General features: G+C 40.1%; 1 protein-coding gene across 1 annotated transcript in view; it reads left to right on the forward strand.

Moving 5' to 3' along the window:
• LOC115788167 (voltage-dependent P/Q-type calcium channel subunit alpha-1A-like) overlaps window positions 1-14,989 on the forward strand; it is a 75,008-nt gene that overhangs the window by 19,657 nt on the left and 40,362 nt on the right. The window contains exons 3-16 of the mRNA XM_030741483.1: window positions 3,033-3,124; window positions 3,395-3,547; window positions 4,012-4,199; window positions 5,860-5,963; window positions 6,079-6,194; window positions 6,325-6,369; window positions 6,631-6,723; window positions 8,014-8,211; window positions 10,684-10,796; window positions 12,441-12,553; window positions 12,710-12,841; window positions 12,937-13,009; window positions 13,976-14,096; window positions 14,360-14,427. Of these exons, the coding sequence (XP_030597343.1) occupies window positions 3,033-3,124; window positions 3,395-3,547; window positions 4,012-4,199; window positions 5,860-5,963; window positions 6,079-6,194; window positions 6,325-6,369; window positions 6,631-6,723; window positions 8,014-8,211; window positions 10,684-10,796; window positions 12,441-12,553; window positions 12,710-12,841; window positions 12,937-13,009; window positions 13,976-14,096; window positions 14,360-14,427 (1,609 nt within the window). The remainder of the gene's footprint in view (window positions 1-3,032; window positions 3,125-3,394; window positions 3,548-4,011; window positions 4,200-5,859; window positions 5,964-6,078; window positions 6,195-6,324; window positions 6,370-6,630; window positions 6,724-8,013; window positions 8,212-10,683; window positions 10,797-12,440; window positions 12,554-12,709; window positions 12,842-12,936; window positions 13,010-13,975; window positions 14,097-14,359; window positions 14,428-14,989) is intronic.

Below are 14,989 nucleotides of genomic sequence, written 5' to 3' on the forward strand. Positions count from 1 at the left end.
TCACACAGGCTTCACTAAAGAAATAGTTAAATCATTAGAAAAAATTGTAATTTGGAGAAAAATAAAATAGAAAAAAAGCATAAAATGTTTTTTCTTTTTTACTATTTACAAACTTACCTAACAAGGAATGCTAGCATTAAAGATGCTAGCTTAGTTGTTTAAGTATTTTATACCCTACTGCTGACTGTCCATTATGGTGTTATTCTTTTACTGTTTAATGAAAATTAGGGATTATATTTTTGACATTTCATTTCCAAAACTGATGTGGATGCTTTGCTGTTTCATCAGTTTTGCTTCAAAATAAACACAGTGCCTTTAAGCACTTTTTGGTTTCAAAGCATTAGCTTGTTTGATACACAGGTACAGTACATGATTTTGCAATCACCTATTAAAAAATCTTAATAACTGTCTTCATGATTACAATATACAGATTTTCAAATTTAAATTGATTTTGTGGCACTTCAGCTTTGTTTGCTGGTGCCTTTTTTTTTTTCAGCCATGATATTTCACCACTAATGAAAGATTCAAGTAAAAGTCATGTTACTTAAACAGATCATATCTATAACGCCAACAGTCATAAATCATTCCGTAGCCATCTGCTCCTCTCAGTTGTTTTCCTCCTCTCTTTCCACTTAACTCAGGGATTCGTTATTTACGGGCACATAGTTGTTCCTCTGTCTCTTCTCGTCTCCAATCTTCATGCACTTCCCTGTCCACCTCATCCATCCATCATCATCACAGTATGCTCTCTGCTCCCTCTACTGGCCACCTCAATGCGCTGCGGGCAGGTTCAGCCATCGCAAGCGGTGACTGCATCCTCAAGGTTTGAATTGTCTGGCAAAAGTGAGCAGATGTCGTCTCACATGGATGAATTTTGGAGCTCTGTATTCACCTTAAATTGAGAGTCACAGAAGAAAAAGCTAGATTGAAATGGTACTAAAATAAACAGAGGCCAAAAGTTGAGAAAATAAATGGCAGCCAAAGAGCCAGAACAGCAGAAAAGTCTGATTTCAGATTAATGATATCAAAACAGACCCTTTGTTCTTTTACTTCTATCCATTTATTTATTCAGGCATAAACCCAACTATCTATAAAAAATGTTTCCTAAGCTTTAATGCTCCTAGGAGGTAAGCAGTTGTTTATGCAGCCCAAAAAAGAAAGAAAACTATAATATCATAAACCAACTGGAAATTGTACACACTAGATTAAATCATGAAAAAAATAGAGCTTCTAACAAACCTATTGAGTGGATGTAATGTATGTCAGGTTTACAGTGTTATACGATATCAAAGTGTAGGAAAGCGTATGAGAAAAGGAGACTAAGACCGGCAGCAAAAAAGGGCTAACTAAAGTTCAGTCCACACTGATTAAAATGAACTGGTTTAAAATGAACTATCTTAGATTCATTCTGGACTTCTTTAAATGAGCTCGTCTTTTTCACTAGAACCTCCTCCTGACGTTCCCATTGAAACATGTTGTCAGACATGTTCATTTAGACGTGCTTTAGAAGCACCGCTGGTAGATGGCAGCCGACAGAACTGCCACTAGCGGCAGCCATGCAGTGTGTGTGTGGCCTTTAGCTGTAGCAGTTAAAAAGCCATTGGGAGAATGAGGGGATTGGCCGCTGTTCCCGTGTCTGTTAATAAATGACCTCTTACTGGAATTAGCAACCAACCTGTGGAGAAGTAGAGGAGGGGGTGGGATGACAAAGAGAGTGGCTGGGGCGGAAAAGGAAATGGATGAATGGCATGGTGGCGGATGCCAACATTTAGGAAGTTTAAGATTTGATTTCTGCAGCTCTTTTGTCATTGCTTCAGTCTGCTTGAATTCCTGCTTCTTAAAGGGGAATTCCAGACACTGACTTCTAAATACTACTGCTAAACTGGCTTTTTGGATTTAGGACATACATTTATCGGGTACATAAAAGTATCAGAAGATAAAATAGTTGATTCATGAGAAAGCAGCTATTAAGTGAGTTGCGGTCTATACATGAACCATGACTTTTTCCAGTGGTCAAAGGATGGTCACGCAAATGCACGAAAAGCTAATAATTTCACAGTAAACGAATCACCTTAAAGCATCTCTGTTCGGGGTGCCAGTTTATCTCAGTGGGTGAGCAGGCATCCATATGCCACATGACCAACGGCCAGCAGTCTTGGTTTGAGTCTGATCTGCAGCCCTTTGCTGCGTGTCTTCCCCTTCTCTCTCTCCCCTCACTTTCATGTCTGTCTTCACAGCTCCACCAAATAAAGGCAAAAATGCTCCAAACAATATATTTTTTTAAAAGCATCCATGTTTGAAGTGACTGAGCTTTAAAGAAGGAAGCAAAACTTTTTTTATTGTCAGAGGTCTGCCTATGCAGTGCGCTCCTTCCCTCTATCTCACTCCTCTTCCTCAGTACATCCCCTGTCTACACCCCCACACTTCCTCCCTCCCCCTCCTATAGGACAGACCCTGCCTTCCGCCTCCGTTCAAGACAGGTTGGAAAATTCCATGCTCCGTCTCCGGCTGACTTTATGCCAGCGCTCACACGCACACACCTACACATTAAAGACACACAGAGCTGTCAGAACAAATGCAGAATGTGTCAGCAGTTTCCAGCAGCAAAGATATTGCAACCGAAGCAGCAGATCATATTCATAGACACTGATTTAAGGTGAACATGTATTTGTCATGTTGTGTTTTATGTTGTAGATTGTCATTATTGCTTCACACAAAGACGTTTTTCTGTTATTTAGCCCTTCCTCACCGATGAGTGGGCAAAATAGTTGAAGCACCTGCCAGTGTAACACAAACAGTTCAATAGCACAACTTAACTGCATCTGACTCAACACCTCTATGAAAATTCAGGATGCAAACTTGAATCTGAGACCTCAATAAAGAGAGACTACTTTGCATTATAGTGCAGGACGGTTGCCTTGAGCAGAATTGGTTTTAGTCAGATGTACCTAATAATAACATGGCAAAACTGTAAATAATCAAGTTGACTGGTTTTTGAGACATTTTCAGTTATTTTGTTTCTCTCTCTGTAGCATCTTATCATCTGTGGGGTCTCAGCTTGACCTGAGAACACTACGAGCCGTCAGGGTGCTGCGACCTTTAAAACTGGTGTCTGGAATTCCAAGTAAGAGTCTTTCTTTTATTACTAATTTCAAATGCCTCCAAACAAACTATTAATTCAATTTGAATTTACTATGACTAGCAGTTTGTTTGTTTATTTTTTAATATTTTGTTGATTGCTTGTCTAAACAAACTGGTTGCCAACCAAAGAGCTGCTACACGAGCTACTGGCTGCCACTCAACACTATCAACCTTGCATACATCAGTTAGTAGCCTACAGTCTTTCTATTCCAAGTCCCATATTTGTTTGTTTGTTTTGCACTGAATCCTCCAGGTCTGCAGGTGGTTCTCAAGTCCATTATGAAGGCTATGATCCCCCTGCTGCAGATTGGTCTACTCTTGTTTGTGGCAATCCTCATGTTTGCCATCATCGGACTGGAGTTCTACATGGGGCAGTTTCATAGGACTTGCTACGATGATGTTACAAGTAAGTAGAAACTGATGGCAAATGCACTGCATGGTGAGCCTTTTTGACTTGTTCTAGCAGTATAAACTGCAGAAATGGCTCATAGCATTAGTGGTGGCCCATTCCATTTCAGGTGTACAATAACTGGTGTTAATAATAAAATGAATGAATGATGGCTGCTTCAGTTTTTGGGTGCTGGTGTTTTGCTGGTGTGTTTTCACGTGGCTTACTGGAGCACTCGAATAAGACAGAACCAGCTTAATAGACTCTGTAACACTTGCTGCTGTTTGTTAAAATGCGTGAGTGTGTGGAAATTCCAGGGCCAGAAATAAGCATGTGTAACTCACTGAAATAAGTTTGCTTTGTCTGCGCTGTCAGCCTCTTGAACAGATAACACAGCCAGTCATTAAGCTTTTTCTTCCTGTCCCAAAAATAAGTGCTTTTGTTATTTCACGGTGAATGTGTATATTTCTCTGTGTGATCAGATGAGACAACGGATGACAGGCCGTGTGGTACCACATCGCCGTCCCGGCAGTGTCTTAATGGCACGCACTGTGGGGAAGAGTGGATTGGACCCAACTTTGGGATCACCCAGTTTGACAACATCCTGTTTGCCGTGCTCACCGTCTTCCAATGCATCACAATGGAGGGATGGACAAACATGCTCTATCACGTATGTTTGACTAGCCAGATGAGCCCTTTTTCTGAATATGGAGTGACCGGGGTGAACCACCATACTCTCAGTGTGGAAAGTTATCCGTACCCATTGGTTTGTGGTCTACCATTCAGAGGGCTTTAATTTGACATTTCAGCCATAGTTTGGTTAGCAAGGTGCATCCATAGACTCAATCAGTGCTTTGCACAGACACACACATGCCTGCTAATTAGTGCTAACATAATAAAACCAAATGACATCAAAACCACAATCACTGTTGAGAGGTGCAGTTTAATCACTAAAATTAGCCCCCATGGCATCATTTTAAAGATAGATATTAGCTATGACGACTACCTACAGTTAGCCATACAGTACTAACACGGAAGCCTGTGGCCATTCAAGGAACTGAAGTTTGAGGCTGTGCTTGGCTGAAATTTTCAGCACAGTAGGTCACCGCTTGGTGAAAACAGTAAACTAGTTTTTGTACTTTTTTTTTAGCACACTGGTTAAAGTTGGGTTGCATTTCATTTGTATGAAGTGTAAAACAATTAAAGATTTGATTCAAAACACAATTTATCTGCCCAAAAGACATATTCTGTTAACTTTATCATTATGCCTTTGACTTCCTTTATCCATCATCTCCTGCTGTTGGAGTTGCTCTCCTTTTCTGTCTGCCTCCTTCTCCTGCGTTCACTATTCTGGTCTGTCTCACTCTATATTTAACATCTTTTCTGATGGATGGAGACTGACTTCCACTCTCACACAAGCAGTCAGGAGGAAACCAATGAAAATTTAATAGAGGATGGGCTGCTTGCATTGTACCATGTGGTATAAAATTCAACGCATGCATGCAACACTCCAACTGTGGATAATAATGACCTCACAGTTTTATTAAAGTGTTACGCAGGAAAATGAAATCCTCGAGCAACCTGATTTATGTGATTGTCGGTTGAGTGAAAGTAAGTGACACAGTGTCTGATGATTACAAGTTACTTAACTGGATTTTTTGTAGTTTTGCCTCTGCACACCACCACTACCAATTAATGATATTTTTCTACATAGTCCCCCATTTTTAGAGCTTCAACAGCAATGGGATAAACGAAACAAAATTTTAATAGCTTTCAATACTCAGAGGAAGATATTTTGCAGTTCACCCTCAGTTCCTTCTTGTTTGTGGTCTTCAGTTTAGTCTTCAGTAACTGAAAAGCATGCTCTATTAGATCGAGATCAGGTAACTGATTTAACTACTGAAGAATACCCCATTTCTTTGCCTTAAGAAACTCTTGGTTTGCTTTCGCAGTATGCTTTGTGTCGTTATCCATTTGTACTGAAACGCCGTCTGGTCAGTTTTGCAGTATTTTACTGAATCTGAGCAGAGAGTACAGTCCCAAACACTTCAAAATTCATTGTGCTGCTTGTGACAGCAGTCACACTGGCACTGGTAACCATAACTGTCCATGCTACCATGTTTGACAGATGATGTGGTATGCTTTGGATCATGTTCCTTTCCTTTTCCATACTTTTCCCATCATCTGTCCAAAGAAGTTCAGAAAAATTAATGAAAGGTGTTGCAGGGCAATCTCTATAGAAGAAAAGGCAAAGGAGAGTTAAAAGACCAACAGAACCATTTTTATACATTGTATGATTGTTAATATGTATGACTGTCTGTCCCTTGCAGAGTAATGATGTAAGTGGCAGTTACTTTAATTGGCTGTACTACATCCCCCTCATCATCATCGGCTCCTTCTTCATGCTCAACCTGGTGCTGGGTGTACTCTCAGGGTAAAGCCTGCCGTTTGTCTTGCAAACAATTGAGCTTTTTTTTTCCACAATAATTTATGTTTTGCACTTTTCTTCCATGAATAGTGAAGAGAACAAATGACAAATGTTCCCACAGTGAATTTGCCAAAGAGAGAGAGCGAGTGGAGAACAGGAGCGAGTTCCTCAAGCTGAGGAGACAGCAGCAGATTGAGAGAGAGCTCAACGGATACCTTGAGTGGATCTGTAAAGCAGGTCAGCGCACACTCACAGACACACTCACACTGACGCACACTGCTCACACTCCTTGTAGAGATTAAAAAAAAAAAAAACAACCTAATCCTGATATAATGTGCTAAAAATCACATTTCACTGAATTCCACAGAGGAGGTGATTCTGGCTGAGGAAGATGCTACAGGGAACTTTGATGGTAACAGAACTTTATTTACTGTGTTTATGCTTTATGACAGTAAAAGAGGCACTGTCCCTAGAGTATAAATAAAGGTATATCAAATACAAGTTTAATACAAGTTTTATCAAAAATGCTTTAGCAGATTTAGAGCTGCTCATTTAAATGTGTAAATATGGAGTTTAGCACAGTACAGCAGCAAGTGGCAGATTCTGTGGGAAGGTTGAGGGAGCGACATCTGAGACAGACAGAGGAAGAGACAATTCTTTTCTCTCTCGCTAGGATCGAGGCGAAGGCCAACCATCAAAACCAAAAACAACAAGACAGAGCTACTGAACCCTGAGGAAGGAGAGGACAACATGGGAGACGCAGTAGGTAAGAAAAATACAGGGATGGAGAGTTGGCATGCAAGGGGTGAATAAGGACAAAGAATAGAGTAATGTGATAAATTCTGCAACAACAGGCGTGTCAGGTTATAAGAAAAAATATATTGGGATGACACATCTGGTTGCTGACATGCTGTTTGTGTCATTGTAAAGATGGTGGAAAGGATGGTGATGGTGGGAGGGGCGGGGGAATGGGGGACCAAAGTTTTTTTTAAAAAGTCTTATATGTGATGTTAATGATGAGCCTTCTACTTTGTGAATTGAAGATGGTGATGGTCCTAAAACGAAGAGTGGAAAAATATAAATTAGTTAAACTCAGTAATTTTTTGAGGTTGTTTAATAAAAAGAAATTATAAATAATAAATATACAGAGATTAGTGTGTAATTACATCTTCCAACAAATTGATGCATTCTCATAAACTGTATGGGCACTGGTTTGTGGAAGCCACCATCTTCCCCCACCATATTTGAATACAGTGGCCGGGAAGGACGCATCCCTTCCAAATAATCGCCACCGGCATCTTAACGGCTCTAGCACATGAAAATATGCATAAACATGCTTATTTATTCCTGATATTGTTGTTGTTACTTATTGTCAGCAGATTAGACATGCCACCCTCCAGACAGCTGACAAGAGTCAGCTAACAACAACAATAGCTGGTTATAAGCTATCATTATGCCAGCTAATGTCAGGCTTGAGCGTCCTAAAAATCACACTTTCCTTCTGATAAACAGTTTGATTTAATTCTCACATTCTATCAGAGTTTATTCACTGAGCCTCAGAGTCCAGGAGAGGGGATCCGGTCCGGAGTCACTTTGCTATCTGAGTACACTTACTACAGATGAACGGTAGCCGAAGTTTTTGAGATGACTCAGGGGGTAAAAACATAAAACACAGCAAAACATTTATTTGACTATTAATTAACCGTATCCATTTTTTTATTCCCTGATTTATTGCTAATTGTTGATATTATTCAGATATGTTAAAATATTGTGTGTACAAAATGTAATTTTTATACAGTAGTAGAAACATGCTGGACAGCCATGGCTGAAATGGGGTACAGTCTAAATTTAATGTTTTGATCGCTCTTGGCTGACTAAAACATGTTTGTCCTATAGCGGCTACCGTAGCTATAATTATGTACTTGAATTGAGCGGGTTAAGAAAACAGAACTCAGTTGACTGAAATCTGCAATCCACTGATATCTAGCAGTGAAATCTTTACACACTGTAACTTTAAATGTGGACTGTTATGTCTCCCTTCTCTTCTTCTTCTTAGGTTTTGCACGCTCCAGCATAAAGAGCGGTAAGGAGGGCTCCAATTACAGTAAGAAAGAGCGACGGCTGCGATTCTTCATCCGTAAGATAGTGAAGACGCAGGCTTTCTACTGGACAGTGCTCTTTCTGGTGGGCCTCAACACCATCTGTGTGGCTGTGGTGCATTACGACCAGCCTGAGCTGCTCACTGACTTTCTCTGTGAGTAAACACCATAGACTGTATATAAATGATGGATGCACTAACTATGATGTCAAGCACTGGTTTGTGGACTACCATTTTGAAAGCCTTGAAGCTAGGTGCCTTGGTTATAAAGGTACATTCACAGATCATATAGGTGCATCACACGCACGCACACACACACAGGTAATCGGTGCTAACATTTTAATAAAATTAAACTAGAATTTCACTGAGTCAGTCATCTTGGATTGTCTTTTTTTTTACAATTTGCCACACAAGCCATAATATCTGACAGGTAATTACACTAACAACACCTTGTTGGTCCAAAATAAATTCATAAATTGGTTTATTTATGTTGGTGCAAAAATACTATTCCATGCCTGTCAAACTGTGTGATCTTTGGCAGGCATGAAATAGTATTTTTGCACCAACATAATCAATTTTTAAATTTATTTTGCTCCAACAAAATATTCCCAAAGACCTGTTGGCTGACAACTTGGGATATTTTGGCACGGTGTGCAGTGTGTCCTTGAAACAGTTGAGTAAACTGGACGAGTGGAGGACAAAAAAAGAAGTGGCAGGCCTAAAAAAAAAAACTATCTACAACAAATCAACAGTATCTGAAAGTCATGCCCTTAAGAATTTGGGAAAAGTCCAACCAAGACCAGACACAGAACCTGAGAAATGCATCTGGCCCTTCAGCTGATTCATCTGCTGTTAGAGGAAGCTTCATCAGAAATTATTTCAGTGGAAGGGCGTCTGTCAAGAAGCCATTCTCAAGGAAGTCAAACATGGAGAAAGCCTGAGATAGTCCAAATTACAAGAACTGGACTAAAAATCAGCGGCAGCAGATCTACTGGAGTGATGAATCCAAATTTGAAATTTTTGGTTCAAATTGGCATCAGAGGACATCAGAAGAGAGGTACAACAGTGAGTCAGACAGACAGCTGTAAAAACACGTTGGAGCCTCTGTCATGGTTGGTGGCTGCACTTAAGCCGGTGGTGTTGGGGATCTTGTTAAAACTGATGAAATGATGAATGCAGAACGGTCAGCTTTTGATTCACCAGCAACAGCTTAATTTTTCAGCATGACAATGATCCCAAACGCACTGTCAGTGCAGTAAAAGCATACCTGGATAGAAAAACACTCAGTGGAAGACAGCCGTAGATTGGCCTCCCCAGACCTCAATATTATTGAACCAGTGTGGGATCATCTTAACAGGGAACAGAGCACATTACTGAATATACAGCATTTTGTTTCATATATTAACTGCTTTTTTTCCCGTGAATCATGTACCTTCAGAAATAAAAGCTTCCCTGACTCTTAGTTGCCATAGACTGATTTTAATTTGAAGGATGTGGGATAGATAGCGTCAGCCATCCTTGACTTCAAATTTATAATGTGTTATTTTATAAGTAGCATGTTAAATGTATGTGACTGAGAATCATTGGGGTCAAAATCCAAAACAACAAAACAAATAGAGAGTGTGATCAGGAGAAATTAAGACTACCTCTAACTACAGCATACATATCCCACCGTAATGCTGTCACAGGGTCACAGGAATGACAGTTTGGCAATGACATCCATTAAGAGTACACTGTGTGCAGGGACTGTTGTTGGACTAAATGCAAATAAGAGTACAGGATGCAAAATGCAACACTAACACAAACATCTGACACCACATGTGATGTGTTTCACTGTTTTTTTTTTAGAAGACTTTTCAGTTTAATCACCACTGCTGCCCACTCTCACCTCGTCTCAACCTGACTCATCTTTTTTACACTTCAGATCTGCTGTTTCCTCCTACACATGCAAACAAGCATTTACAAATTTAACTACACCAAATAGCAGAAGCATGGTATGTTCTCTATTACTCAAGTGCTATCCTCCACGATATTTTCTGGACCGTTGTGTAGTTTCTTTTAGAAAGCAATTATACGAATCCTTCCTCGACCTGCGCCATCACGCTCAGATAAGATTTGTTTGTTGAGTTCGAGTTGACCCACATTAGTTTTAGATGCAGGCTGCTGACATGACCACACACACACACAGAGACCCACATAAATACATACATACATACATGTGGATACACCCAGCCCTTGCTGGAATCAGCTTGTCCCTGGCTGGTGTCCAGTTGCATTAGCATATGAAGCTGTAGTTGCTAATGAAGTCCATTCGTCACCACAGTGTCATACAACACTTGGCTTGCACCACTACTGACATCCATTCATCTTAGTCTTTCTCTCACTCTCTCATCCCTTCCTTCTATCTTGTGTTTACTTCACTCTTCTTTTTATCTGATTTGGTTTTTCTCCTCCTCTCTTTGCCTCTGTGTCCTCCCTTTTTCTTTCATTTCCACCTTCCTCTGTCCACATCCTTATATTGTCTGTTCCGACTCCCTTTCCTTGCCCTCTCTTTCTGAAAAAAATGCTTCTATTTTTTCCATTCTTGCCCTGCTTCCTCCAATCTTTCTTTCTCCTTCCTCTCTCCAGTCTATGCAGAGTTTGTCTTCCTTGGTTTGTTCATGTCTGAGATGCTGATCAAGATGTATGGGCTGGGCATCCAGCCGTATTTCCACTCCTCCTTCAACCGCTTCGACTGTGTGGTGAGTGCACAAAAGCACACACTAAAAGTGAGCGCAAAAAAAAAAAAAAAAAAAAATCTTTTAACTATCAAATCCAACATTACTTCAATCTGAATCTGTAGCTGTTAGTTTGGTGGCTTCCTTCTATAATATGTTGTGTTTTTATTGTTTTTTTTATCAGTTTCATTTGGATTCATATTAATAATTACTCAGCAAATGTCACCAGAAAAGAAAAAAAACAAACTTTCATCACTTGAAGTTCCTAGAAAGTTGGTCCTTCTAATTTACCACTTTCAAGGCTGAAGAACAAGTTTGGCTCTGTTAAAAATTGTAGTCAAATCGATTTTCCACCCATTCTGACTTTGAGCGTCAATATCATAGCAAGAGCAAAATTCCACCAATTTCATATCTATGATGTAGGGTAACAGAAACAGGTATTATTACGCTGGATGTTTTTTCCGTTTTCCGATAATTTGCTGGAGAACACCTCAGAAAGTACAATACAAGCCTGGTCAAAAGAAAAATAAGTTATAGCGTATGAAATGTCTTCTTTTTTGCCTACATTTTGATACCAGGCTAATCTTCTTGCCACGAGTCCTTCTGTGTCAAAGTATTGTTCACCAACAAGGACCTGACAGTTCAAATTTGTTTAAAGGAAAAAGAAACAGTTTGCAGATTTACCTCAGCTTCTTGGATGATTAAGTGGTATTCTAATATTACGTACAGTGTAAACAAGGATTCCAAGTTACTGTCACACTAGGGGAAGCAGTGGTTGGAGGTTGCAGCAAAACCAAAATTATTGCAGCTGTGTGCAGGGAACTTGCCATCTTGTTGCCTTTGGATGTTTCAAAGTGGGGACCAGGTCTTTGACCATCTTTGGAGCGTCATGATGGCAATAAAATGGCAGTAAGACAGAGTCAGTCTTCTATCACATTGAATTTCATTGGTAATTACATGCAATACGGCAACTAATCCTGATAGATTGGAAAAAACTACAAATCTTTTGCCATCTGTTGCAGATCTGGCATTGTCTGCGTGCACATGAGTTCGGAATAAACAGAGGTTGACATTAACTACTTACATTCAGAGTCCAGCCAGAACCTCAGATTTGAAAGAGAAATCCAGAAATTTCTCCACAAAGGGTGAGGTAGTTGCAGCAGTGCAGCAATTTAAGCATGAAATGACACAGGTGCAACCTTGCTTTTATACAGGCATAGAACCAGAATACAACCAGTTGTCAACCAATTAGCCAAGTGCCCTATTGCAAGGCATCCAAGTTGGTCCCTGCAACTACTTACAATCTGCACCAACAAAAAAAAAAACTCAAAGTAGGGTTCCATCCTATTTTTACTCTAGTGTCACTAAACCATAAAGTTACAAGCCAAAAACATTGTGCACATATTTGTCAACATACGATTGACTTGGTTATATTTTTTTGCTAACTGAACTGTCAGCTTCTGCCTTGGCACAGGAAAAATCACTTGTCATGACCTGTTACCAGGGCGCACAATATTGTTTTTGCTAAATAAATATAAACTTAAATGAGTCCAATAGCTGCTGATTATACTGCATTTTGTGTGTGTGTGTGTGTGTGTGTGTGTGTGTGTGTGTGTGTGTGTGTGTGTGTGTGTGTGTGTGTGTGTGTGTGTGTGTGTGTGTGTGCAGGTAATAGTCGGCAGTATCTTCGAGGTTGTGTGGGCCACCATAAAACCAGGCACATCGTTCGGGATCAGCGTGTTACGAGCTCTGCGATTGCTCCGGATCTTTAAAGTCACAAAGTAAGTCTGCCTCTCTTTCTCTCACTTATCTTAGCTATGCGCGCACTTCCATCAGCACCCTCATACGCAAATGAGACGATGATAATTTTCTTCTGCTTTTGCTTTCTCGTCTCATTTTGCGTCATCTTTTCTTACACGTATCCTGCATTTCCTCAGGTACTGGGCGCCCCTTCGAAACCTGGTGGTTTCTTTGCTAAACTCCATGAAGTCCATCGTCAGTTTGCTCTTCCTCCTCTTCCTCTTCATCGTAGTCTTTGCCTTGTTGGGGATGCAGCTGTTTGGAGGACAGTCAGTATCACCACTATGTTAAAAAGAAGCTCAATTCTCAGTGTTCAATTTGTACATCTGTCTTTCCATTGTACATTTTCCTTTCTTCTCCATAGATTCAACTTTGACGAAGGAACGCCGCCTACTAACTTTGACACTTTTGCTGCGGCAATCATGACAGTGTTTCAGGTGGGGAAGAAAGCTCTCTACATGTTTTTATGGATGCTTTCAAAAAGAAACAAATATTAATATGAGAGCAACTGTGTTTTCCAGACATATTTCAATGCTTTACAATAGTGAAATTTAACAAAGCCTATTGTTGTGCTGTCATCAGGCTTGTTCGGTTCTGACTGCAGGTCCGGAGTTTCTGTGTTGCCTTGCAGTGATTTAGAAAGCTATCTTTTGTTAGAAGCAGTTTTTGCTTTATTCTGTTTGAGTGATTTAGTCAGAGCTCTGTCACTCAAACACACCAGCTGTATGTGTGCTTATGTATCTGTGTGTTTAGAGGCATCTAAAGTCCTGGGAGCACTTAAAGTAAAACAGCTTAATTCCTGATTAGGGATAAACGATCCGATATTTGGATTGGTCGAACAGCGTCCCATTCTGTTGCTGATCCGTTCAGTTTATTTGTGTCTTTATGACAAAGCACATCAACAGCAGGTTAAGCAGGAGAGCTAGCTTAGCACTGAGCTGAAATGAGACTAGTGTAAATAAACATTTTTAATATTTTCTTTAATTTTTTTGTACTGTTGTCATTTGTTAATTTGCCACTAAATACTAAAAGAAAATTCATACATTTATGTTCTCTGTACTTTTTTTTTAATGTTTTATTAAAATCAGGAAAGCAATGTTTATGTTGAGAATGATGTTGCTTTAAACATGCTTCCATCATAGGAATACAGTTTATTATTTTAACACTGGATTTGGATCAAAAAGCCAGGGTATCAGAGCTGGAAAAAGTTGGGTCATTGCATCCCTGTGTGTAACCGGTGATGTGATAAGATTTTGTTTTCAGTCTCAAAGTCTTATTGTCTAAAAATAATATTGATTCTTGTATTCGTTCACAGATAAGTAGTCAAACTGTTAGGTGAATAAACTCTTTTATGATGCCAGTGTACATGAGACCAACAGAAATGAAACTCTCTCTCTTGGCAGATCCTGACCGGAGAAGACTGGAATGAGGTGATGTACTATGGCATTGAGTCCCAGGGTGGAGTGAAAGACAAAGGGATGATTTTCTCAATCTTCTTTATCGTCCTCACACTCTTTGGCAACTGTATCCTGCCTTCATGCTCACCTATGCATGTGCTCAAATGTGCATTATACATGTACAGTATGTATATATGCCAAGCACAAATATGCAGGCATATAAAATTTTGTCATGAGATTTTGATCATCATAGATGACTTTTAGTTTCAGTTCCACTTTCCTTCGACTTTCCTTTATCTGCAACACTTCATGTCTCTTTTGTCTCCACTTGGTTTTCATGAGAAACGTCAGCTTCCTCTCAGAATTCCTCCCTAACTTCTGCCACCACAGACACTCTGCTTAACGTCTTCTTGGCCATTGCTGTTGACAATCTGGCCAATGCCCAGGAACTTACCAAGGTACGGTGCTATATGCTATGCTGTGTGTTAGGCAGCTAACAGGTAGTTAGCTAAGGCAGTGGCAAGCATAATGATGTTCTTTACAGCTTTCACTGTCACACAAGTTTTGCATTGTGAGAATGCTTTAGAACAGGGGTCTTCAACTCCAGGCTTCGAGAGCTGGTGTCCTGCAGGTTTTAGATGTGTCCCTGATCCAACACACCTGAATCAAATGGCTGAATTCCCTCCTCAGTATGCAGTCAAGTTCTCCAGAGTCCTGCTAATGACTTCTATATTTGACTCAGGTGTGTTGAAGCAGAGACACATCTAAAACCTGCAGGACACCGGCTCCTGAGGCCTGGAGTTGAAGACCCCTGTTTTAGGACTTTTAGATGCCAAAATGCTTGCTGCACCTGTAGGCATAGCAAGTATCAATCCCAGTGTTCCCATTCTACCTAATGGAAGCCTCATGTCTTGTTGCCAGTCGTAGTAAACTTAGTTCTGGGTTCTTTGTTCTGTTTCTAGTGCATCCCACCACAGTGCAGCTTACAAGTGTTTCAGGTTTTTTTTGCTAGGAGACAGA

Source organism: Archocentrus centrarchus, chromosome 1 (assembly GCF_007364275.1).
Source record: "Archocentrus centrarchus isolate MPI-CPG fArcCen1 chromosome 1, fArcCen1, whole genome shotgun sequence".
NCBI lineage: Eukaryota > Metazoa > Chordata > Actinopteri > Cichliformes > Cichlidae > Archocentrus > Archocentrus centrarchus.